At 65.5% G+C, this 23,903-nt stretch overlaps 2 protein-coding genes across 12 annotated transcripts in view; one reads left to right on the top strand and one right to left on the bottom strand.

Annotated features, from left to right (window-relative positions):
• Positions 1 to 941: 941 nt before the first annotated feature.
• SLC19A1 (solute carrier family 19 member 1) lies at positions 942 to 22,980 on the top strand. Of its 6 annotated transcripts, none has more exons than XM_072807223.1 (6): positions 942 to 1,003; positions 6,323 to 6,560; positions 9,724 to 10,465; positions 10,537 to 10,729; positions 12,975 to 13,116; positions 20,133 to 22,980. In XM_072807223.1, the coding sequence occupies exons 2-6, from the start codon at positions 6,366 to 6,368 to the stop codon at positions 20,367 to 20,369; spliced, it is 1,509 nt and encodes a 502-aa protein (XP_072663324.1). In that variant the 5' UTR covers positions 942 to 1,003; positions 6,323 to 6,365; the 3' UTR covers positions 20,370 to 22,980. The 6 variants fall into 6 exon arrangements, 5 of the variants coding, with proteins under 5 accessions (XP_072663324.1, XP_072663322.1, XP_072663325.1 ...); XM_072807221.1 differs by lacking the exon at positions 942 to 1,003 and adding an exon at positions 1,872 to 1,975; XM_072807222.1 differs by lacking the exon at positions 942 to 1,003 and adding an exon at positions 2,758 to 2,937.
• Positions 22,935 to 23,903, bottom strand: part of COL18A1 (collagen type XVIII alpha 1 chain) — a 73,546-nt gene continuing 72,577 nt past the window's right edge. For all 6 annotated transcript variants that reach the window (XM_072807218.1, XM_072807214.1, XM_072807215.1 and 3 more), the window contains one exon: positions 22,935 to 23,312. In XM_072807218.1, the coding sequence (XP_072663319.1) occupies positions 23,099 to 23,312 (214 nt within the window). In that variant the 3' untranslated portion in view covers positions 22,935 to 23,098. The remainder of the gene's footprint in view (positions 23,313 to 23,903) is intronic.

Raw genomic sequence — 23,903 nt, 5'->3', positions numbered from 1 at the left:
GCCCCTGCCGCCCCACCCCCAGCCCGGGGCCTCCCCAAGGAAGGCCAACCTTGCCGCAGCGGGGTCTCTCGGCCACAGGGGTCCTGCCTCCAGCCCCCCAACTACATCACAGACCCCACAGAAGGACCCTCCTGGGAGAGCATCACAGGGACAGGTCCCCACAGGGGGAGTTCGTGGAGTCCCCGCAGCCAGGAGCCCAGACACCGGCATCACCCTGATTTCCCACTCCCCCCTCCAAAGGACTTTTGTTCCGCACCCCCCCAACTCCCTCCTCCTGCCCCATGGACTCTTGTCCCCGGCCTTGGTTGGACTCGCCTATAGCTTCGCCAGAGCTCGCAGGTCCCAAGCCACGGCCCTGCCTTCCCAGACGGGCTCATCGTGCTGACCCAACTGGCTGTGAGGTTAACACCTCCTTGCTGCGTGCTTCCTGGGGGCCGTGGGGGCGCAGGGGCTGCTTGCCCCTCTTCATTCTCCTCCCTGGGAGCCCAGGGGCCAGACTGCCCCTCCCCCACTGCCCCTCCCCCCAGCCTGGTGGGTTCTTGGGCAGTCTGGATGGCTGACAGGGGGACCCCAGGGAAGCACCGCTGGGACTCAGGCACTGGGTGCATTTGGGTAGGAAGGGGGCTTGCTGTGACCCCAAGAGCAGGTGCCTGTGCCCTGTCCGTAGGCAGCCACCAGACCAAAGTGGGTCAGGGTGGATCCTACAGGCCGGGCAGCCTGGGGGGAGGGGAAGTTCGCCCAAACCCCAGCAGTTCTGTCCTGCCTGGCACAGGGACCAATGTCCCTGGCTTAAGCTTGTGGGTTAGCCAGAAAAGGAACGTGTAAAATGAGCCAAAAAGCAAAAGCTCATGAACTTGTAGCTTGGGATGGCAGGCGGGTAAACCCCAGCAGGGGTCAAGGGGCTGGCACTCCAGCAGGAGGCGGTCACAGCCCGTCAGGGGCAGCAGGGCCTCCCTCTGGAACCTGAGCTGCTGTGGCCAGGGGGCCGGGCTGGTAGGTGTAGGTAGGTTCAGTGGGCTCTGGAAGGGGCCTCCCAGTGGGGCCTGCGTGGGGCAGTGCGGTCCAGTGGGTTTTCAGGAGGAGTGGTTCTGCCCGGTGTTCATGGGAGGGGTGAGAGGAGGGACAGGGGAACAGACCAGAGGAACCAGACGGTCCAGTGGGGGCTGCATGGGGGCGGGGCAGGGGAGGCTGAGGGCCAAGGGGGTGCAAAGGGTTGGTCCAAAGCAGAGTGGGGTCAGGGCACGGTCCACTGTGAGTACAGCCCGGGGATGGGGGAGGCTGCACGGGGGCCGGGGGGAAAGAAGGACAGTCGGGGGTGGCTGCATGGGGGCGAGGGGGCTGCAGGGGGGTGGTGGTGGTGGTGTGGGGGGGAGTGAGCGACAGCCCACGGCGGCTGCATGGGGGTGGGGGGGCTGCACGGGGCTGCGTGGGGGGCGGGGGGAGCGAGGGACAGTCGGGGCGGCTGCATGGGGGCGGGGGGCTGCACGGGGGGAGCTGCACGGGGCTGCGTGGGGGGTGGGGGGAGGGAGGGACAGTCAGGGGCGGCTGCATGGGGGCGAGGGGGCTGCACGGGGGGAGCTGCACGGGGCTGCATGGGCGGCGGGGGACGGCCCAGGGCGGTGCGAGGGGCTGAGCCCACGGCTGACCGTGCGGGGCTGCGCCGGGCTCCCCACCGCGGCGTCCGGGGCTCGGGGCCGCGCCACGAGGGGGCCGCGTGACCAGGGGCGGGGACCGGGTGGCGGGCGGCGTGGCGCGCTGGGGCGGGGCCGGGGGCGTGGCCAGGCGCGCTGGGGGGCGTGGCCTGGGCGTGGCCAGGCGGGCCCGGGGCGTGGCCTGGCGTGTCGGGGGCGTGGCCATCCCGCCGCCTTTCCCGGCAGCGACCGCGGCGGCCCCCGGGCGCCGGGAGGGCGCGTGCGCGGGGAGCCGGGTCCGCGGCCCCGCGGTGCACCCGGAGGAGCTGCCGCCCGCCTTGCAGGTACCGGCGAGGCGCGGGGGCGGGGCGCGGGGCGAGCAGGTCCGCGGCCGCGTAGGGAGGGACGGGGCATCGCCCGCAGGTGCTGCCGCCTGGATCTGGGCGCCGCCCTCCGACCCCGGGGCCTGCCCGCGGAGGCACCGGCCGCGTGGACGCGGGGCCCCCCGTGCACGTGCGCCCCGGGGCAAGGCGGGTCCCGGGGCCCCCAGCCCGGTGCACGGAGCCGTGTCTCCCGCGCAGACTCTGCGGGGTCGGTTGCTCCTCGGAGGAGGAGGAGGAGGAGGAGCGGGGGGGGGGGCGCGGAGCTGGGGCTGGGGCTGGGCTTGCAGCTTGTGCCGGGTGCCCCGCGCGGGCTCCGCCAAGGGGGAGCCGGGGTCGCCAGGCTCGTGGCCCAGGCACGCAGGTGTGCTCCCGCGGTTCTTCACTCTCCCGGGCCGTCCAGCCACGTCCAGCCCCCACCTGCCTGGTCTGCACGTGCAGGCTGGCACCTCGGCCAGCTCAGCAACCCCGAATGCACCCCCCAAAAAAGCCGTTTCCCACTCTGCCCCCCAGTGCTGGTGGGGTTGGGAGCTGCCTGCTGGTGCCCTGCAAAGTGACCAGGTGCTTCCTCTGTGGGCGGAGCGGGGGGCCCTTCTGGCCTCTGCAGGCCCAGGAGCCCAGAGCCCGCACCTGAGGGCTCCCTGCTGTCTCCCTGCTGCCCCCTGCTACGCTGCGTGGCTCGTTTTCTTACCTGGTCCTGACCTGGTGCTTCTAATTCCTTCCTGCCCCAGCCCCCGCCCCCCCCAGGGGTTTTAAACCTGTGGGTCGAGTGTCTACAGCAGCGATGGCCAGAGGGCTTGACTTTCCTCTTTGGAGTGGGAAACTACGTCACACGATCTGGGGGGAGGATTTTTCACCGGGGATGTAAGGAACCCCCCCTTGTGAACCGGGGAGAGTGGTGGCTGCGTTAGAAGACGGCGAGGCAGGTGCTGTTTGCTTTGGTTTTGGGGTCTCCGGGCTCACGAGGTCCTGGAGGGACAGAGCCAGGAGCAGCAGCGGGTGCTCCAGGCTCCCTCACCCCACCCGGCAAGATGGGGGCTGGAGGGTCCCCGTGGGAAAGGTTAGCACCTGCTCTTGGAGGTGGTGATGGGGGCCTGGGTCTCTCCTGTGACTGCCCTGGGGGCTGGTGTCTCCTTTGGTCGCCCTGAGGAGGCGTGAAGTTGCAGGGTGTCGGGCTCCTGCCAGCCACCTGCCACCTGCCCGGCACCCCGTGCCATGTGGACTGTTAGCTGGGAGCGTGCGATGGGGTCTCCCCCTTCCCTCCCTGCAGCGGGAGCCTGGAAGGGCCTGTGCGTTTAGGAGAGCGGTCGCCTTTCCCAGAGGACTCTGAGTCACAGGCGCGGCGGGTGGCCACCTGTCGGGGCTGGCGACTACGCCTAGCTCGGGTGAGGTGAACAGATGGACCCGAGGCAGACGAAGTCCACTCCTGGACGCAGGCGGGGCTCCTGGGTTGCTTGTCTTGGAACCTGTGTCATGGGCACGGGTGGCCCCTGCTGGGAGGCCTGGGCTGGCGGGTGCACTGGGGCCGTGGGGCTCGGACCTCACGTCGGGCTCTGTCGACCTGGCCTCTGTGTCTGCGGCAGCCGGCGCTCCAGGGATGGGGCCCAGTCCTCCCCGTGACCCTGCCCTGCCCGGCTGGGTTCAGAGTGACCTGTGGTCCAGCCTGCTTCAGGAGTCCCCGACACGAGTGTGTGAGATGCACATTCCAGACCTCCTGTTCCCAGGGTGTCTCCGCCGCGAGATCAGCTTTATCACCAACCACCTCACGTGGTGGCTCTTGCAGTGGCCGGCCCGCCCTACTTCTCGGTCACCTGTTGGTGGCACTGGAGCTGGGAGGGGTGAGCACACGCCCCTGCCCTGGGGCCCATCGGGGATCCGGGAGCTGCCTGGGAAGGGCGGTCCGGGGCTGTGTCCCCCACCCCCAGGTCGGAGGAGCGGCGGGTTTTCCGAACACTCAGGAAGATTGTCTGAAGCAGAAACGCAAGTGCCTACTTTTATAGGGACGCCCTCAAGGGTCCGGTGCCCTTTGTGCTCCTCGGGGTTTTCTCTGCCCTTTCTGGCCCCGGGGGAGGCTGGGCCAGCCGTGGGGCAGTACAGGTGGTCTGGTGCAGGGGGGCATCTCCACGTGTGACCTTGGAGCGCAGGCCCTGGTGCCCCTGGTGCCCCTGGTGCCCCTGGTGCCGGGCTGGGGGTGGAGAGGGAGCCTGCATCCCCCTTCCTGGTGTGTGTGTAGGGGTGAGAGACCCCTGCCCGGGAGACCCGGCTGGCTCCTGGGCCCCAAGTGTAGCGTGAACACAGTGTGGTCCCCCGAGGTGGACGTGTGTGCAGGACACGGAGCCCAGGGCTGGGAGTGGGCTCTGGGGACATGGGGACCTTTTGCGTCGTGGGATCCAAGAACAGAGCTGGGGGAGGCCTCTGGGGAGGTGGGTTGTCGGTCCTCTGTGCCCTGCACTGGGCAACGTTCCCAGGGCTGGGGCGGGCTCCCGGGGGCTGGAAAGGCCTGTCCAGAGCCTGCCCCGGAAGCCCGTGCGCCTGTGCCCCGGATGCGACGGCTTCCTGTTGCATCACTGCTCCCCCATCTGGCCGACGGTTCCACGGGGCCCCTGGAGTGTTCAAGAGCCGCCCCAGGACCTGGTGACTCCTGGGACCCCCCTCCGCTCCCGTGGAAGCCCCGGCCTTCTTGCAGCTGCGCCTCAGCCCTGCCCTGCTGGTCCCGTCGCCCCCACAGCCGGACCCGCCAGCCTGGCTCCTCGGGGGCTGCTCTGCTCCGTCCCCTAGCAGGCGGCTGGTCCTGCTCCTGGGGCCTGGGGGGGGGGGGCGCCCTCTGCCCTCTGCCCTCCTGGTCCTGGCTGGGGAGGGCCCCCTGCGGTCACCTCATCCTGGGGGCTGTGGGAGTGCTTCCTGCTTGGACGGTCTCTGGGAATCTGGTGGCTCTTCCTCGGGGTCCTGGCCCCCCCTCAGCCCCGCACAGCTGGCCCCACATCCTGGGAACTTTCTGTGCCGCCTGCTGGGAACTGGACGGAGGATGGAGGGGGTGGGGGTGGTCCCTGACCCTGGAAGGGCCTCCGCACTCTGCGGTCTTGAACAGCGCACGGACGTGAGCGGAGCCATCCCAGCATCCTGCAGGCGGCCCTGCCCCTGCCCTGCGGAGCCTCGGGGCTGCCGAGCTCCCCACACAGCTCCTGGCTGCCTGCTTTTGACTTGCTGATTTAAAAAGGGATTTATGGGCAGCCCGGGGGGGGGGTGGGGGGGGGTGGGGGGGGTGGGGGGGGGCTCAGCGGTTTAGCACCGCCTTCGGCCCAGGGATCGAGTCTACCGGGCTCCCTGCATGGAGCCTGCTTCTCCCTCTGCCTGTGTCTCTGCCCCTCTCGTGAATGAATGAATGAACGAATAAAATTCTAAAAAATAAAAAGGGATTTACGCCAACGCCGTGCAAAGCCGGTATTCTAGGTAGGGACATCGTAACGGCTGGACAGACAGACGCGGAACTGAGTCCTGTCCTTGTTAGAGTAGGTTAGGGGGCTGGGGAACGGGGCCTTCTGGACGGAGGGTTCTCCCCGCGTGACCCAGCGCTCTAGCCGATGCTGCTTCTAGCTCTACCCGAAGTGCCCTTGGGGACCCGGGGCTGGACAGTCCACCTGGCGGCCCGCGCCTCTGGCTGCCTCTCTTCAGGGGAGCCTTGGGCTGCCAGGGTCACCCCCACAAGGCTCCTGCTCTCCCTCTGCCCTCGTCGCCCGCAGTCAGCTTTACTGCAGGCCCCATCTGCCGTGTCCCCAGAGATCGGTGGCAGTTGGGGTCACCAGCCCCCCACGGACGGCCCGTACGGTGGCCCGGTGTGTGCCTGGCGTCCCAGCGGGGACTCCCCCAGCCCTGAGCTGTTGTGGGGCCGGGTGACACTACGGTAGTTCCGTCTGGGTGCCGTGACGCAGGACGCCGGCTACACCCCGGGACCTCTCCTGCCGGGGAGTCGGGCCCAGCTGGGGCCACGGCCGCCCACTTGAGCACGTGCGAGGAGTCTGGTGTGCCTGGGAGACTGGATTTTAAGTTGTGTTTGGTTTGAGCTGGTTAATGTTTAAGGACCCCCCTGCCCCCCCATGGCTGGTGAGGTACGGGGTGAAGCAGCCTGGGCTCGGTGGGCCTGGCGTCTGGGTTGTTAGGAGCTCCTGGCGATTCTCAGGTGTGGGGCTCGTGGGGCCCCTCCCTGTGTGGACGTAGAATCCTAACCCTGTGAGGGCCCGGGGAGTTTCCGGGGAGGGCGGGGGGCCCATGGGGTGCGGGGGGAGCTGCCCTGACTCTTGGCTCCTCTTCCAGGACCGGCATCGCCTCCTCCGGGGCTGCGGGGGGCCCGGGCAGCATGGTGCCCTCCAGCCCGCTGGTGCAGAAGCAGGCGGCCCTGGAGCCGGAGCCGGGGCCGGACGCGGAGCGCAAGCCCTGGAGGTGCCTGGTGTTCTACTTGTGCTTCTACGGCTTCATGGCCCAGCTGCGGCCCGGGGAGAGCTTCATCACGCCCTACCTCCTGGGCCCCGATAAGAACTTCACGCTGGAGCAGGTGCGTGGGCGCGGCAGGTGGGGGCGAGCGCAGGGGCGCTCCCTGGCCTGGGGCAGCCGAGCCTGCGAGGTCCGGTGGCCGCGTGGTGTTGGGGTTCCCGCCGCCCGCCCCCAAGGGGCACCTTCGCACCTGCTGAGGGTCTGAGGGACGAGCGCGGGGAGGAGGCACCCGTACCCCACACCCTGCCCCCTGCCCCCGCGGCCTCCCTGGGGGGAGGGCTTCCTGCCCAGACCTTTGTCTGAAGAGAAGACTCTGGAATGTTCCTCATACTTGCTGGCTCAGGGCGGCCAGGTCTCCTGCTGAAACTTGGCTAATGACTTACACCCTGGGGCCGGGAGGAGTGGGGGCCGGGAGGGGGGCGGGGAGGAGCGGGGCCACGGCGTCAGAGCGAGCCACGGGGCTGCTGCATGACCGGGAGGTCGGGCCTTCTGTTCAGGGCTGCTTTCCCAGCTCCCAGCTCCCAGCTCGGGGACCCCCACCCCCCGGCCCGCTGGTCCCGCTCGCCCGCCCCCCGCCGGCCTCGTCTTCCCCTCCAGCCTGTGTGCCGTCCGCACCCGCATCTCTGCTGCTGGATTTCTCCGACGCCCTGCCTCCCCCCGAGGGCCTGACCCCTTGCCCTGCAGACGTCAGGATTCCGTAAGCCCCTGGGCTGGCCGTGCGGGCGAGGCCTGGCCCTCAGAGTGGCCGTCTCAGGGAGAAATGGAAACACACGCGTGTCTGGCTCACGGGAGCTCACACCCCGCGCGTGTGTGGTGGCATCTGGTGCCGCGGCCGCCGCTGACTGCGAGCTGGTCACCTCTGGGTCTCCTCCGAGGAACCCGTCCCTCACCTCCCTCGCTCACCCACGGGCCAGGGGCTCGTCCGCGCCGGGGGTCTCTTAAGGAAGAAGCACGTAGGTGCAGCTCCGTGAAAACTGGAGAAATGTGTGCGGCAGTTTGGGAGGCACCTGCGCGCTCAGGCTGCCTGGGAAGTGGCCCTTGAAGAGCTCGGGCGAGGGGAGCCCACCCCCGTGCTGTGACCCTTGGCTTCCCTAGAACTTGGCAGCCAGCCTCGTGCCGACCAGCAGCCGTGCCCACGACGTAATTAATGACGTGGTTCACGGGGCACGTGCGTCACACGCCGTGTGTTCTCGTAGTAACGTGAGCTAGAGGAGGAGGCGACCCCGTGGTTCCAAACGGCCGTCGCTGGGAACCGCGTGGATGTACGTGGACCCCGTGGTGCGGGCTGTTCAGCTGTCCAGCGTGGTCGGTTCCAGAACCGAGCCGCCCCAGCGGCCCCGGGGATGTCCTCGGAGGGACGGCAGAGGCTGGCCGCTGCCCACGGGGAGGGCCGGGCGTGCGGGGCGGAGCCGAGGCCTCGCCGGGGTGTGTCACGCACGTCCAGGCCGCCCTGAGCTCCGCGCACCCGGGGCTGGACCACGGGTCGCCTGGTGCTTAGGCGGCCTCTGGTTTGTCACCCCAGGGAATCGCCGCTGCGGGTGTCGCCGGCACGGCCCCCTGCTCCCGCCGCACGCGTGGCTGCCTTCCCGTCTCCCGGGCCAGCGGGGATCCGCTCTGCTGAGTCTGCCCATCTGATAGCTGGGAAGGGCCGACGTGCCGCTGGCTTGTGTTTCCCTGGTGTGCGCCGTGGCCGGCGGGCCTGGCTGTCACCTACCCAGTGTCGCTGCCCGCTGGGCCGCGTCCACACCTTCCCACGGGGTCTGCTGCGGCCTGTCCTGGGGGCCGGACTGCCTGACGTCACCGTTTCTCCCAGGCTGGGCTGGGCCCATCGCTTTGCTCGGGCGTCCTGTGAGGCCGGGGTGTGGAGTTCTGGTCGCTCGGGGTCCTTGCTGCCCACCCCACCCACCCCACCCCACCCCACCCGCCGGCTGCTTTCTGGGCCCCGCCGAGTCTGCCCGTCAGAGAAGCGGCTGCCCTGAAGCCACCTGGATGCGGATCTGGGCACCGATCCTGTGTTTCCCCGTCGGCCTGGCCCTGGCCCGTCCACACAGCAGGGTGCTGGGAACCCGTCCAGGCGACACTGGGCTCGGGCCGGTCGGAGGCTGTCCTTGTGCCGCTGCCAGGCCGCTTGACAGATGCCACCTGCCCCAGGGCCTCGGGGTGCCACTCAGCACCATCCAAGGACGACACGGGTCAGCCGCGTCTGCTGCCAGTTTGCCTGCCCAGCCTGGGGACCCCGCTGAGGAGGGAGGCCGGTGGCTGGTCCTCCTGGGTCTCTGGTCTCCAGCCCGTGGGCTCTGTAGTGAGCCGTGGGGTGTCGTCGCGGAGGGGCTGTTTGATGTTCCTGGACACCGTGCTCACGGGCTGGACCCCGCAGGTCCCGGTGCCCCGCGGGGGGTACTCGTTCCCCTGGGACGACCTGCACTCGGCGTCTCCGTGTCCCGGGGTGTATGCGCACGCCGTCGTGCGGACCACACCGTGCGGTCACCTGGGCTCCCCTGTGGCTGCGCAGGTTCAGGAGGCCGCCGGGCAGGGGCCGTGTGTCAGCAGGTCCCGACAGCCTTCCTCAGCACCCGAGGCTCGTCCACGCGGGGCCCAGTCGGGGGTCCTGGGCACAGCCCCAGGAACGCTGCTTCACACTCATCCCGCGACCACCTGAGGCCAGGCAGGGGTGCAGACACCCTGGGACGGGCACGGGTCCACCCAGTGGCCCCAAGCCTGTAGGTGGCGGGCACGGCACGGCCCCACTGCTGACCCAGGGCTGTGCTAGGGCGCTCGGTGTGCTCGTGGGGGTCGAGGGCGGCCTGGGCTCCGGGATGCTCCGTGGGCAGGTCGGGGTTCTGCCCGGAGGCCACGGGGTGCCTGCCCGGGGGATCCGATCCGTGGCCGGAGCCGCGTGGTGGGGTCTGGTGGTGGGCGGGGACCGGGCTCCCCTGGGTGCGCCCTGCGCCCTGGGACGGAGCGGGCTGGCTGCGGGCCCCCGCCCCGTGGCCTGCTCGCCGCCCGTTCCCCTTGTGGCTTCTCCCCTCCTCCTGCTCCGAAACCCGTGGCCTGAGGCCCTCCTCCCCGGGAGGGCGGCGCGTCAGCGCGAGCGAGGACGGTCCGTGCCCCCCAGGAGAAGCCTGGTCGCGTGGCCGTCTCCTGAAGGGAGACCTAGGGTGGCGCACGTCCCGCGTCCTCCGGCGCGGCCCCGGAGGCGGTGTCCCGAGCCTGCCGTCCCACAGGTCACCAACGAGATCACGCCGGTGCTGTCGTACTGCTACCTGCTGGTGCTGGTGCCCGTGTTCCTGCTCACCGACTACCTGCGCTACAAGCCGGTGCTGGTGCTGCAGGGCCTGAGCTACGTGGCCGTGTGGCTGCTGCTGCTGCTGGGCACGTCGGTGCGGCACATGCAGTGCATGGAGCTCTTCTACAGCGTCACCATGGCCGCGCGCATCGCCTACTCCTCCTACGTCTTCTCGCTCGTGCGCCCCGCCCGCTACCAGCGCATGGCCGGCTACTCGCGCGCCGCCGTGCTGCTCGGCGTCTTCACCAGCTCCGTGCTGGGCCAGCTGCTCGTCACCCTGGGCCGGGTGTCCTTCTCCACGCTCAACTACGTCTCGCTGGGCCTCCTCATCTTCAGCCTGGTCCTCGCCCTGTTCCTGAAGCGCCCCCGGCGCAGCCTCTTCTTCAACCGCGACGGCCCGGCCCGGAGCGGGGCCTCGCCCTCCGAGCTGGACCGCATGAACCCGGACGCCCCGCGGGGCGCGGCGCGGCTGGGGGCCTGGCGGGACTGGACGCTGGTGCGCATGCTCCGGGAGCTGGGGGACAGCCTGCGGCAGCCGCAGCTGCGCCTCTGGTCCCTCTGGTGGGTCTTTAACTCGGCGGCCTACTACCTGATCGTCTACTACGCGCACATCCTGTGGAACGTGGTCCACACCACCACCGTCTACAACGGCGCGGCCGACGCGGCGTCCACGCTGCTGGGTACGCCCCGGCCCCCGCCCCGCCCCCCCGCCCGCGCCCCCGGGCGGCCCTGACGCGCCCTGTCTCCCCAGGTGCCATCACCTCCTTCTCCGCGGGCTTCGTGAAGATCCGCTGGGCGCTGTGGGCGAAGCTGGTGATCGCGAGCGTGACGGCGGTGCAGGCGGGGCTGGTGTTCCTCATGTACAGCACCAACAGCATCTGGCTGTGCTACGTGGCCTTCGTGCTCTTCCGTGGGGCCTACCAGTTCCTGGTGCCCATCGCCACGTGAGTCGACCCGCGGGGGTGTCTGGTGAGGCCGTGGCCTGGGTGTCCCTGCAGCGCCAGGCCCAGGAACGGGCGGAGCCGGGCAGCCAAGGCCACGCTCCTCCCTCCTGTGGGCGGGGGCGGCCGGACCGACCTCCCGCGTCTGCTGAGAGGCCCCTTCCAGGACATTCCGCGTGGCCTCCGTGGGGGCAGCCGAAGGGGACTGTGCGGGCGGCGTGAGCCAGTGGGGTGTGCACTTGCTCACATCCGGAGGGCGGTGACCCCAGGGTGCCGTCAGCTGGGCCCCGGTGTCCGCGGTCCTCGGCGCAGCCCGTCCTGGCTTCCATGGCCCTGAGCCGGGCACACAGCCTGGCCCGGGCGCCGTCCCCTCTGCTGCCCCCACGGAGGCCACGTGGCGTCCACAGCAGCAGCCTCGGCGCCGCCTCACCAATGCCAAGCGCTGTGGGCCCGTCCGCGGTGCTCGAGGCCTGTCTGGTCCTCGTCGCGGCGGGGCAGGGACGCACGGCTGGGGGGTGGTGGCCAGCCGTCCAGCTCGCCCTCCGCCCAGGGCCCTCCCGGTGCCCTCGCATTCCTCGCACCCCCAGGATCTCCTCTTCCCGCCCAGGGATGTCCCCAGAGCTGCCCTTGGCCCACCCGTGCTTTCCAGAACCTTCTCTGGCCCACGTCCTGCTTGCTGCCAAGGTTGTCCGTGCTCCTTGAACTGACCTTTTCACGAAGCTGATGCCCCACGTGCCCCGTTACACGCATGTGCCCCCTGCGCCGGCGGGTGGGCCTGGGTGTGTGACGCCCCCTTCCCCCGCTGCCGGCCCCGTTCCCCTCTGCGCCTCACCCCTGGGGACGGCGGGGCCCTCCTGGTCGCCCCGGGCTCCCCGCGGCTTGGAGCCGCCTCCCGGAAGTGCCGGCCGCCCGCCGCGCTCTGCACCCCGTCCGCTGCCCCGGGCGGCCTTCCTTCTCCCCCCGGACGCCCGCCCCCTCGGCCGCCAGGTGTCCCAGACGCGCTTCCTCGGCCGGGCGCCCCCGTGCTGTCCCCGGCGGCGGGGAAGGGCTCCGGGCCGGCGGCTGTGACTGCAGCCACTGGCTTTACGTTCTCCTTGGACGTTTTGTCATTTGCAAAAAGCGCCGAGAAGGTCACGCGACGTAGGCGGCAGGTGCAGGGGGGAGGAGACGCCTCCTGCCCACCCCCCCCCCAGCCTCGCTGCCGCAGCCGGGTGCCTGGCATCGGGTGTCTGGCCTGGCGCAGGTCGCACTGGCCCCCCCGTCCTGCCCGCGTGGCTGTGGTGGGGTCATGGGCAGGTGTCACTGGTCCCCTCGCCGAGGCCCCCGGTGACCGGGCTGCCGTGTGCCGGGTTTTCCCCCCACGGCCCTGAGAGCGGGATCTTGTCACTTGTTTCTTCGTGTCGGGACGACGGCCTCAGAGGGGTCCTGGAAGGGGACAGGCCGGGGCGTGGGCCTTGGAAAGTGGGTGCCGGTAGATACGGGGCACGTGCATGGTGGCCCTGCTAGCCCACCGGCCTTCCATGGGGACAGCGGGGGTGGCTCCCCCTGGGTACCGTGTCCTTGTCCCTCTCGGGTCAGTGGCGTGCGGGGGGAGCCTCCCATGGGCCCCGCAGCTCCCCTGGGTTTCTCCCGCTTGGGGCCGGGGGCTTGGGAGCCGTGCAGGGGGCGGCGTGGCCTCTGCCTGTGGGGATGCGCCCGCCGGGGCCTCCCTGGGACCTCGGCTGTGCCGTCCTGGCCTCGCTCCCCCGCCCTGCTCGGCCTCTGTCCCCCGAGAGGCCTCTGGGCACGTCCGCTCCCCGCCTTGCAGGGCTTCACAGGGTCTCTGCCGTTACTTGTTTCTAGAGGCGCTTTTATTTTTATTTATTTATTTTATTTTATTTTTTTTTGCTTTGGGGCTTTTAAAGGGAAGGACCTTCAGATGTTCGTTTCTGTGCGCAGGACGCAGAGCTGGGTGCGCGCTCCTTCCTCCTGCCTCGATTTACCCTTCTGTTCTCATCCAGTCACTTAACGACGACCCTGCTTCCAGAACCCTCCGCGTGGGGCGCTGCACGGTCTCATGAGGATGACCACCTCTGTCCCAGAACTACCGGGACCCGTTTTGAACGTCCCCTGGGGGGGCTCCTGGTCTCGGAGTCACGGGGCCCGGAGTGCGGGTGGCCTGAGTGCCGGCCCGTCCTGCCGCTCCCCCTTAGTGCTGGGGCGCTTCTCGATTCCCCGCTGAGCCTGACCTCGGCCGCTTTCCGTTCAGTTTTCAGATCGCGTCTTCCCTCTCTAAGGAGCTCTGTGCCCTGGTCTTCGGGGTCAACACATTCCTCGCCACCGTCCTCAAGACCATCATCACCCTCATTGTTTCTGACAAGCGGGGCCTGGGCCTCCCGGTCCACTCGCAGGTGAGCCCGGTTCAGCCCCACTGCCGGGTGGGGGGAGCCCCTGGGGCCGGGGGGGTCTGGCCAGCGGCATCGCCCACCCCAAAGGTCTGGACCGTGGGTGCACTGTGGAGGGTGGGGACGTGCACAGGGTGGGCCGGGCATTTCCGGCCAGACACGCAGACTGGAGTGGGAGCAGGAGCAGGAAGCCCCGAGCCGGGAGGGGAAGGGAGGGGATGCCCTGTGGGCAGCGCACGGCCGACCCCATTAGGCCCCCCGGGGCCCCTGAGGCCGGCCCAGGTGTGGTCCTTCCTGGAGGAGCCCTGACCGCCCTGTCCGCCCCCCCCCGGGCTGGCCGACGTCCCGAGGGCTGGCTGCGTGGCCGGGAGCCCTTTCCCCGTGAGGTTACACTCACTGCCCTTTGCGTCAGAGCCTGTCGGACCCGGGCCCCGGCTCACGGGTCTGCTACACGCGAGCCAGGAAGGTGGACCGGGCGGGGTCGACGCTGGTGCACGCTGGGCTCTCTCCGGTCCCTTCCCTCGAGCCACCTGGAGCAGGTTCTCAGTGTCTCAAGCTCAGAGAAAAGCTTAAAAGTTCCTGCTCCCTGTGGGGTTGGAGACACTCACCCGTGTGACTCGGTGGTCTCGGGCCGGCGGGAGTCAGCAGGGGACAGCGTGCAGGAGGGGTGGCGACCCCACCTCCTGGCGGCCCTGACCTGTCCGGGGGCCGGGGCAGCGGGCCTAGAAGCCGGGAGGGGGGCTGGGCCGTCCCACGTGGTGGCGCCCGGACGTGCCGGGTCAGGTGGACAGAAAAGACGTTGGTCTTCCCCTGTTGGTCTCGTTTCCCAGTTAGAAAACCAATCTAGGAGCAGGCGGTCAGCTCACGATTGGACATGCTGACGGGAGCCACAGGGAACGGCATCCCCGCCTCTCGCTCGCCGTCCCCGTTCACGGCCGGGAGCTCTTCGGCTCGTCCCGAGTGCTCTTGACCTTAACGTCAGAACAGCAAAGAGGGGCGTATCCTGGGATGACAGAGCTGCGGTTCAGGACGGTTCAGGCCGAGCCCCAGCAAGGGCCCGCAGAGGCCGGGTGGGGTCCCCGGGCAGCAGGGCTGGGCGGGGTGCGTGGAACCAGCGTCCTTCGGGGGGAGCGGGAAATCAGGGTGAGGCCCGTGTCTGGGCTCCTGGGTCGCGGGGCTGCGGGGACTCCACGGACCCCCCCAGCCCGTGGGGAGCTGTCCCTGTGATGCTCTCCCGGGAGGGTCCTTCTGTGATGTGGTCGGGGGCTGGAGGCAGGACCCCTGTGGCTGGGAGACCCTGCTGGGCGATGGTGGCCTTCGTTACCCTCACGGTGGTGAGGAGCCGGCGCCCGGGCTGGAGACTGGTGGGGTCTGGGGTGCAGCAAGTGGGGGCAGGCCCGGCTTTGCTTGGTTCTTGCGTGAGGCCTTCAGAGTGGTCCCGGGTGGTGTGGGAGGTGACGCAGGCTCGCGGGGCAGCAGCCCGACGGGGGCTGACTGCACACAGGTGGGGGAGCCCCGTGCCCTCCCCACCCACCCGCCCTTTCTGCCCTTCCCCTTCCACGGGTGTCATTTACAGGGAACCGCCGTCTGTCACTGCGGGGCGGGCTTTCTCAGCCTGCGCCCCGAGCTCCACGTGCTCACTGCGTGGGTCCGTCCCCACTGTGCTCTGCTGGGAGGCGGCCCGGCCGCTGCACCTGCCCCCCGAGGAGGCCCCGGCTGGCTCCCAGTTTCTGGCTGTTGCGATTAAAGGTGCTTTAAACCCTGGACGTCGGTTCCCGCCTGTGTGGACAAGTGCCCAGAGGTGGGGGCGCGTCGTTTGGAAGTTGGCGCTGAGCTGTTTTCCTGGGTGGCGGCTCCGTTTTTGTTCCTACGGCAGGTCGCGGGGCGCGCGTTTCCCCCGGTCCTCAGGAGGCGGTGGTGTGGGCCGGACGCTGCCCCGGCCGTCGGATGGGCGTGGGCGCCGCTGGTGGCTGTGGTGAAGCGTGTGGACTTTGTCTGGCTTCGGCGCTGTGGATGTTCTCGTTACGGTTTTCCTGGTGTTTCCTGGAGCTCCTCGTCCGAGCACGGCGCGTAGTGGACAGCCTGCCGCGTCGCCGTGTTGACGGCTGAGCTCCCGGCCCACGGTCGGGTACTCGTGGTGGGGCTCTGGGGGAGTCAGGACGCACGTGGCATCTGTAGCTCCTGCACGTCTCAGGGTTCACACACCTTCCCCGTAGCTGCCGCCCGGCTTCCCCTCCTCACAGGGCATCTGCAGAACAGAGCTTCAGTTTTGGTGATTTTGGTGAAGTTTGATCTGTTTCTCCCTTTTATGGATCAGTCTGGGTTTTGCCTCCAAATATAAGAACTTTTCACATAACCCAGGCTCTCGAAGATTTTCCCCAATATCTTTTTTGAAGTTTTATGGCTTGGGGGCACATGGTGGGCTCCGTTGGAAGAACACGTGAACTCTTCATCTGAGGGCTGTGAGTTCCAGCCCCACCTTGAGTCGAGAGATCACTGAATAAATAAATGTAAATGGGGCGCCTGGCCCGGCTCAGGTAGTCAGTCATCGGAATCTTGATTTCCACTCGGGTCATGATCTCAGGGTCTTGAGATCGAGTCCTGCATTGGTCTTTGCACTGGGCGTGGAGCCTGCCTGAGGTTCTCTCCCCCTCTGCCCCTCATCCCCCTCCCTTTCTTAAAAAAACAAAAAACCCTATAGGTTTTATAGCTTTTTTTTTTAAGATTTTATTTATTTATTAATGAGAGGTACAGAGAGAGAGGGAGAGACACAGGCAGAGGGAGAAGCAGGCTCCAGGCAGGGAGCCCGATGTGGGACTCGATCCCGGGACTCCAGGATCACGCCCTGGGCTGAAGGCAGGCGCTGAACCGCTGAGCCACCCGGGCTGCCCTGTCTTTTATTTAGAACTTCCTTGATTTCTTTCAGCATTTTGCAGTTTTCAGCAAAGCTACCTGCTGTGGTAGGTTTATGCCTGAGTATTTCGTTGTTTTCTGAGCAGCTGTGAATATGATACCATATTTTTGATTTTAGCGTCTACATTTTTTCAGCTAGGGCCGCGGCAGCAGAATCCCGTAGACCCAGTGGCTCAAACAGAATTTATGTCTCCAAGTCCTGGACGCTAGAAGCCTGGGGTCGAGGTGTGAGCAGGGCTGGTGCCTCCTGAGGAGCTCATTGGCCAGTGGACGTGGTCTTCTCTGTCCTCACGTGGCCTTCCGTGTACGTGTGCACGTCTGGTGTCTGCCTCCCTCTGAGGTCACTACTGTTCGGACCCCTTTGGACCTTGATCAGCTCCTTAGAAGGCCTTGTCTCCAGATACAGTCACACCGGGCTGGGGCTTCCACAAGTGGCTTTCGGGAGGGACGCAGTTCAGTTCATAGCAGGATCTGTGTGTTCGCCGTGAAGATACAGAGATACAGCCGATACGTGAGTGTTAGTCTCACCGTCTGACTGAGGTTTTGTCGTGACGCTGTTTATTTGCTGCTCTAACCTTGCTGCAACTGGCTCCAACTTCCTCTTTAACATTTCCTTTCTCGTACTCGGTTTACATTTATATTGTTGATCTTTTCCTAGGTCCTTGAGATGGGAACTTAGATTAATGACAAGGGTGCTGTTTTTTAGTTTTATTTTTTTTTAAAGATTTTATTTATTTATTAATGAGAGATAGAGAGAGGCAGAGACACAGGCAGAGGGAGAGAAGCAGGCTCCATGCAGGGAGCCCAATGCTTGACTCGATCCCAGGTCTCCAGGATCACGCCCCGGGCCAAAGGCAGGCACCAAACCGCTGAGCCACCGAGGTGTCCCGAGGCTGCTGTTGTGACATTTGCATCGAGTGCTATGCATTTCCCTCCCACGGCTGCCTTAGCTGCATCCCACAGATCCGAGGGTTGCATTTTCGTTTTTGTTCATTCCCGTGCAGCTTCCGCTGTCTCTACCTATAATTATTTCAAAGGGTTTTGTTTATTTTCCAGCTGTTTTCTTGTATCTTTGTTACTGATTCCTATTTCTGTTCTATTTTGTGATCAGAGAATACAGTCTATCTGATTTCAGTCCTTTTAAATTTGTTGGGGTTGGTTTTAAGGCCCAGGATGTGGTCCGTCTTGTTACGTGTTACGTGGATCCTCGAAAAGGCTGTGAATCCTGCTGTTGTCGGGCGGAGTGTTTTATAAATTCCACTTAGATCCTGTCGTTGATTTGTTCTCTGTCCTTGTGATTTTTGTCTCATTCCATTGTTGGCAGAGGGGTGTTGGCATCTCCATCTTTGTGTGTGTTTTGGCTGTTTCTCCTCTCCGTTCCATCACGTTTTCGCTTCACAGTTTGCAGCCGCCAACTGTCGCACACGCCCTGGGAATTCCTGTGCATTTCGACGGCCTGAGTTTCTGATCTGATCGTTACGGAATGGAAAGTCCTTCTCCGCCTCTGGTTATTTTCTTTTCTCTGAAGTCTGCTTTACCTGAGTTAACGTAATGTTTGCGTGATAATATTCTCTCCTGCCCCTTTACTTGTTACCCGACTGCATCACTGTATTTGACATCAGTTTCTTGTAGGACCACACATGGTTGAGTCATGTTTTCTAATCTATTCTGCTAACATCTGTCTTACCTGGTGAATTTGGTCCGTCTACAGTTAGTGTAATGATCGACGTGTTCGAGTTCTAGGCCGCCCTACCATTTTTGCTTTGCTTCTTCTCTGCGTTTTACTTTTTTATGCCATCCTATGGACCGTTGGCACGTTCTTCAGGATTTCACTTCGGTTAATCTGTTGTGTTATTTGAGTGTATCTCTTGATAAAGCTCTTTTGACGGGGTTTTATGCATTAAATGACCATTGTGAGTCAAGTATAGACATCTCACCTCCTCCTACCGTCCATACTACAGTTGTCTTAAGCGTTTTCTCCATGTACCAGTACAGCCACATGACGTGGGTTCTGACTTTTGCTTTGACCATCAAACATTTAGAGAATTCTAGCGGAGAAGGGAAGTCTTATTGACGTGTGGTTTGACTCACTGTGTTATTTCTCTTTCCCTTGGTCCGGGGTTTCTCCTTTCTGCGTAGAGCACCTCCTATAAGCCATTCTTTTAGGGTCTGTTGGCTGGTGACAAATTTGTCTCTTAGTTTGTCCTTTTCCTGAGAGCGTCATGATTTTCTTTTTAGTCCTAAAAACGATCATCACTGGATATAGGCATCTACGTTAATAGTTTTTATCTTGTAACTTTGAAAACCGTATCCGTTCCTTGTGGTCTTCGTGGCTTCTGATGAAAGATCCACTGTCGCTTTTTTCCGGCTGCTTTCATAATTTTTCCTTTCTTTGCCTTTAGCTTTCAGAAGCTTAAATACAGTGTTTGTGGTTCCTTTGTGTCTCGAATCTGTAGGTTTATGTCTCTTACCAAATTTGGGGAGTGTTCAGCCACTATCTCCTCAAGGACTTTCCCAGTCCCGTCCTCTGTCTTTTTGTGGGATCCCCGTGACACGGCGTCCCATGTTGTCATAAAAGGTGTTGAGGCTCTGCTTCTGATTTGGCGATTTCCGTCGCCCCATCTCCCAGCTTTCTCTGTCCCGTCTGTTCTGCTGTTGGGGCCATTCATGGAGTTTTTAGTTGGGTTCTTGCATTTTCAGTTCTGTTCTTTATCCTTTATATTTCTTAGAGGTTTTCCTCTGTTCCCAGTGTGCTATTGCTTGTCGAAGCATTTTCGTCTTGGCTGCTTTAGTCTTTCTCCGATCCCTTAATGTCCATGTCATCTCAGCGTCCCTGTCTGTTGCCCGTATCCATCCAGTTAGCGATCTTTGTGGTTCTAAGTAGGCTGAGTGATCGATTGAAACATGGACGTTTTGGACATTATGGTGTAAGATGTGGATCTACTGCAGCCGTCCACCTTAACTGGCTTCGCCTGACGCTGCTCTAGCAGAGGAGGTTGGGAACGTGTGCCCTGTTACGCCAGGTAACAGGCTCCCGACTCAGCCCTCCTGACCGAGGGGTGGAGAGGGGGGCTCCTCATTACTGCTGGGCGGGGACCGGCCTCCAGTCTCCAGCAGTTAGGAGCGGCCTGAGGGCCTTGTTACCGCTTCCCACGTGGCCTGCAGTGACCCCGCCGGGGGTGCGGTGTTCTTGCTGCCTCTGGGTGACAGTAGGTCCTCACTCCGCAGGGTGGGGGCTTGGGGAGAGTGAGATTCCAGGCTTCTGTGTGGTCTCTGTGCCCACTGCGCCTTGAGCACCACCACCTGCAGGGGCCTGGGGCCTGGTTCCAGTCTGGGCAATGAGGGTGGGGTCTGGCTGGGGTCAGGTGGTCCACCTGTCTGTTCCCTGTCCTGCTGGCCTGTCCCTCGCCTCGTCCTTTGGTCAGAAGAACAGCTTTTATTGGAGTTTATTTCCTTCATCAGCTGGCTTTTCTGGATTGCTGGTTTCTTCATTTCTAAAAATAAGCGCAGCACGAAGTTAAAGCCCAGGGGACGCCCTGCTGCGTTCTCCTCGGCCTCCCGCGCTCTGGCAGGTGTACTGCCCACCACCTTTCTGAGCGACCTTCTTACGTGTTCTGTGCGTAATGTCCAGGGTTTTAGCCACAGTCGGGGAGGAACGGGGAAAACCCGTCTGCTCCGTCCCCCGGAAGCAGAGTCCTGGAAGGGGGCCAGCCAGGGGCCTGCGGGCACAGAGTGCCATGGTCTCGGGCAGGACGCAGCCTGCCTGGCCCACGGACGCCGGAAACCACCCAGGACCCCGCCCCGGCGGTCACGCGAGTCAGGAGAGACGTCCCCAGCTGTGGGTGCCGTCCCCGGGGTGGAAACTGGCTTGGTGCTCGGGGCTGGGCTCGCCTGCGCTCCTGAGGGGCTCCCGCGCACAGGGCCCCGAGCACCGTCCGCCGTGGGAACTCGGCCCACCACGCGAGGCTCATGTTGTCAGAAAAGAGCAGAGCGCCTTGGGGGGGCCGCACCGACATGGGGATGGCGCCAGGGTGGGCGCCCCCGGGGCCGTGGATGGGGGCGGGGGGCTGCTCCCGGCTGACCTCTGACCTCCACCTCCTCTGTTCTAGTTCCTCATCTACTTCGGGTACTTCCTCGTGCTGTTTGTCATCTACCTCTTGGGGGCCATCCTGGTGATCGTGCAGCACATCCAGGAGGCCCGCCGTGCGCCCCCGGAGCCGGGTAGCCCTGCAGAGAAGGCCATACCCATGCTGAGCACACAAAGCAGTGGCCTCAGCAACCTGCAGCCCACAGCCCCGCCACAGACCTCCCCGGAGCAGCACCCGCAGCCCGAGGCCAAAGCCTGACGCAGCGCGGCCACCGGGAGGCCAGACTCCTCCGACACCAGAGGCCACTCGCCATCGTCCTCCGCACCCTGGGGCCTGTGCATCTCAGACCGGACTCCCCCACTGACCCCGTGGCAGGGGGCCCACCCCTTGGGCGATGCCAGCGTTCAGAGCCACTGACTAACGGGGAGCCCTGCACAGCGCATCCCTGTGACCTGCCCCTGGGGGGCTGCCTGCCTCAGGGGGGCCTTGGCTTGGGTGGCGGAGGCCCAGGGACTGTGCCCCTCTGCCCTGCTAGGTGCTGTGGCCCTGTCCCTGGCCTGCTGGGGACACTCAGGCAGCTGCTGGGCACTGTGGGCTGGTCTGCTGTCCCCTGCCCACATGTGGCGGGCGGGGGGAGCTCACATGCCCACCAGGCCTCCCCACTGTCAACCCCCCTTGGGAGACAGGCCCTGCTTATCCCTGGGGACCAGTGAGGGGCCCCAGACGCCAGCCCTGGGGACTCAGGCCCCGCTGGGCAAGGCTGTGGGTAAACAGATGAGGCCAGTTGTCTAGGTAGTTGCTTTAGATAAATGCTCTTTTTTTTAAAAAAAAAAAGATCTAAATGAGAAACCGTAATGAGCTCCTGTTTGTGTGGGAGAAGCCAGGCGGTGGCCCGTCCCTGTGAGGTGGAAGTGGGGACGCTGGGGCCCTGGACCCCGCTTCTCCCCAAGCCCCCGGTCCTGCCCTACCACCCCAGTGTGCCACCCCAGGGTCTCAGGGCCAGTTGTGTCCCTTCGGAGACCTGCGCTCCCTGACGTGGGTTAGAGCACAGGCCAAGCATGGAGGGGCTCCTGATCCTGCCCTAGCCTGACCTGTGGGGGTGGGGGTGTCAGGAGGGCCAAGGAAGGGGCCCCAGCCACAGGCGGGGACCCACACCAGGCCCACGTGCCCTTGAACCCAGCACGGCCTCCCCTACACCCACTCCCTGCTCCTGGGACCTGAGGGAAGGGAGGCAGGGGGAGGCCCGAGGGGCTGCTGGAGCCTGTTGCACCCAGGGGTCGTGGGAGGGCTGCTTGGGTGGCTGGCATCTTAGGGAGGATGCTGTGCAGAGGGCGGGCAGGAGCATCCACACGCACAGGGCCTGGTGGGGGGGCAGCGCTGTGCCCCTTCTTGCTCTGAGATACAACAGGCCTTGGATTTAGGGGGCGGAGGAGCCGAGGCTCCCTTTCCCTTCCCGTCACTGACCCGGGATGCAGGGCTCTGCTCTGTGCCCGCTTTCCCGTTGCCTGGCGTCACAGCAGCCGTGGGCGGAGCACCTGAGTGGGCAGGAGTGCGAGCCCGTGAGGGCTGCCGGCCACCCCCAGGGAGACTCCCGAGGGAAGGTTTAGGGCACCCGAGCCCCCCTGTGCACCTGCTCCTGCACAGGCCCCACCGGCTGGGGTGAGGGCTCCCGAGGATCCGACTCATAATGACGAGCTGCCTGCAAACCTAGTGGCCCTTTTTACTTAGAGCCTGAGAAGCACATTGCAGTTTGCAGAAGCAGCTCCTGGGGTTTGCAGCATCCAGGCCGCAGGGCTGAGGCACTTGGGTCCTTGCCCACTACGCTTCCAGCACGGCCGCGGGTGGGGGTGGGACCCCTGCCGGCTTCCCCAGAGATGCTCAGATGCACCTCAGGGCGGCCCCGACCCCCCTCTGCGCGGCCTCCTCTGTTGGGGCTCAGCTGGGGGCAGGTGTGGCCATATTTGCCTCTGGGTGTTTAAGATTTATTTTTTTTTAAAAAAGATTTTATCTAGTTATTCATGATAGACAGACAGAGAGCGAGAGAGAGGCAGAGACACAGGCAAGAGGGAGAAGGAGGCTCCACGCAGGGAGCCCGACCTGGGACTCTATCCCAGGACCCTGGGGTCACGCCCTAGGCTGAAGGCGGCGCTAAACCACTGAGCCACCTGGGCTGCCCTTAAGATTTAATTTTATTTGAAAGAGAGCAAGAGTGAGTACAAGCAGGGAGGGGGAGGGAGGTGCCCCGCTGAGCAGGGAGCAGGACTGGATTCCAGGACCTTGAGGTCATGACCGGAGCCAGAGGCAGACCTGTCACCACGGTGCCTCAACCCCCCACCACCTGTGGATTTCTGACCTCTGGTCCTGCAAAGATAACCTGGGACCTTAGCCCTGGGCTCAGTGGGCGGGAGTTCTGGCTTGAAGCTGGAGGGGAGGGTGGGGGCTCCAGGACGTCGGGGCTTGCCCGGCAAGCCTCTGCTTTAGCAATCTAGGAAAGGAGCCCTGGCCATAGGTCAGAGCCCACCTTGGGCGTGAGAGGCCTCGGCTGGGTCAGCTCCATGCTGGGTGTGATCTCATGGGCCTGAGGAGCCCGGGGTCATTGGCAGGGGAGGCGCCGATGTGGGGGGGGCTCCCGACAGCGCACAGCTGGGGACGGAGGGCCCACTGCAGCTTCTGGAGCTCAGGGCTGGGTCCAGGGAGCGAGGGCGGCCCCAGAGGACGGCCCCGGGGCATGCACCCCTCCCTCCCCTGCACCGCATGCACCCCCCGGGCTGCTTGGGGCCAGGGCCCGGCGAGGAGGAAACGAACAAGAGTCTTGGCACCAGGTTTCGTTTTAAACTTTGTAAAAAATACACTCTTTGGCTTCCTTTTATTTCTCGAGGATTACATTAAACGTGACGGTGCAGGCAAGCGTCCCGGCCAGGCCCCCCCGGGGCGGCGGATGCTCCTGCGGGCGCCCCCTCCCCCGCCTGTCCGTGGGCCGCGCGGCCCTACTTGGAGAAGGAGGTCATGACGCTGTTCTCGATGCAGAGCACCACGAAGGCGTGGCGGCAGCTCGCGGCCTCCTGCTCCAGCAGCCTGCCCGCCAGCAGCGACGACGCCTGCCCGGTGGCCGCCGGGGCCTCCGTCCGCCACGTCTCGCAGTAGCTGTCGGTCAGGCGGCGCCCGCTGGGGTCGGAGCCGTGCCACACGCTCTTCCGGGGCCTGCAACACGCCGCGGCCGCGCTCAGCCCGGAGCCCGGAGCCCGGAGCCCGGAGCCCGGCCGCTGGGGCGAGGCCCTGGATGCGGAGCCGGGCCGATGGGGGCGGGGCCACGGGGGCGGGCGGGGCCGCTGGGCGCGGGGCGGGGCTGCTGGATGCAGGGCGGAGCCACTGGGGTGGGCGGGGCCCTCCACTGGGGGCGGGGCCTTCCATTGGGGCAGGGCCACTAGCAGGGTGGGGTTGCTGGACCACTGGGGGCGGGACTTTCCACTGGAGGCGGGGCCAGTGGGTGTGGGGCGGGGCCTTCCACTGGGGGGCGGGGCTGCTGGATGTAGGGCGGAGCCACTGGGGTGGGCGGGGCTGCTGGATGCAGGGCGGGGCCTTCCATTGGGGCAGGGCCACTAGCAGGGTGGGTTTGCTGGACCACTGGGGGCGGGGCCTTCCACTGGGGGGCGGGGCTGGTGGTTGCGGGGCGGGGCCTTCCACTGGGGGGCGGGGCTAGTGGATGCAGGGCGGGGCCTTCCACTGGGGGGCGGGGCCACTAGGAGGGCGGGTTCGCTGGACCACTGGGGGCGGGGCCGGTGGATGCGGGGC

This window comes from Canis lupus, chromosome 30 (genome assembly GCF_048164855.1).
Source record: "Canis lupus baileyi chromosome 30, mCanLup2.hap1, whole genome shotgun sequence".
In the NCBI taxonomy this organism is placed as follows: Eukaryota; Metazoa; Chordata; class Mammalia; order Carnivora; family Canidae; genus Canis; species Canis lupus.
The sequence above is the reverse complement of the archived record's forward strand: the minus strand, read 5'-3'. Positions and strand labels throughout refer to the sequence as shown.

Excerpts from the sequence above, each read along its gene's own strand:
- SLC19A1 (XM_072807220.1), top strand. The coding sequence starts at position 8,950 with ATGCGCACGCCGTCGTGCGGACCACACCGTGCGGTCACCTGGGCTCCC. Across the intron at positions 10,466-10,536 it reads CGCGGCGTCCACGCTGCTGG|GTGCCATCACCTCCTTCTCC; the intron begins GTACGCCCCGGC and ends CTGTCTCCCCAG. Across the intron at positions 13,117-20,132 it reads GCCTCCCGGTCCACTCGCAG|TTCCTCATCTACTTCGGGTA; the intron begins GTGAGCCCGGTT and ends CCTCTGTTCTAG.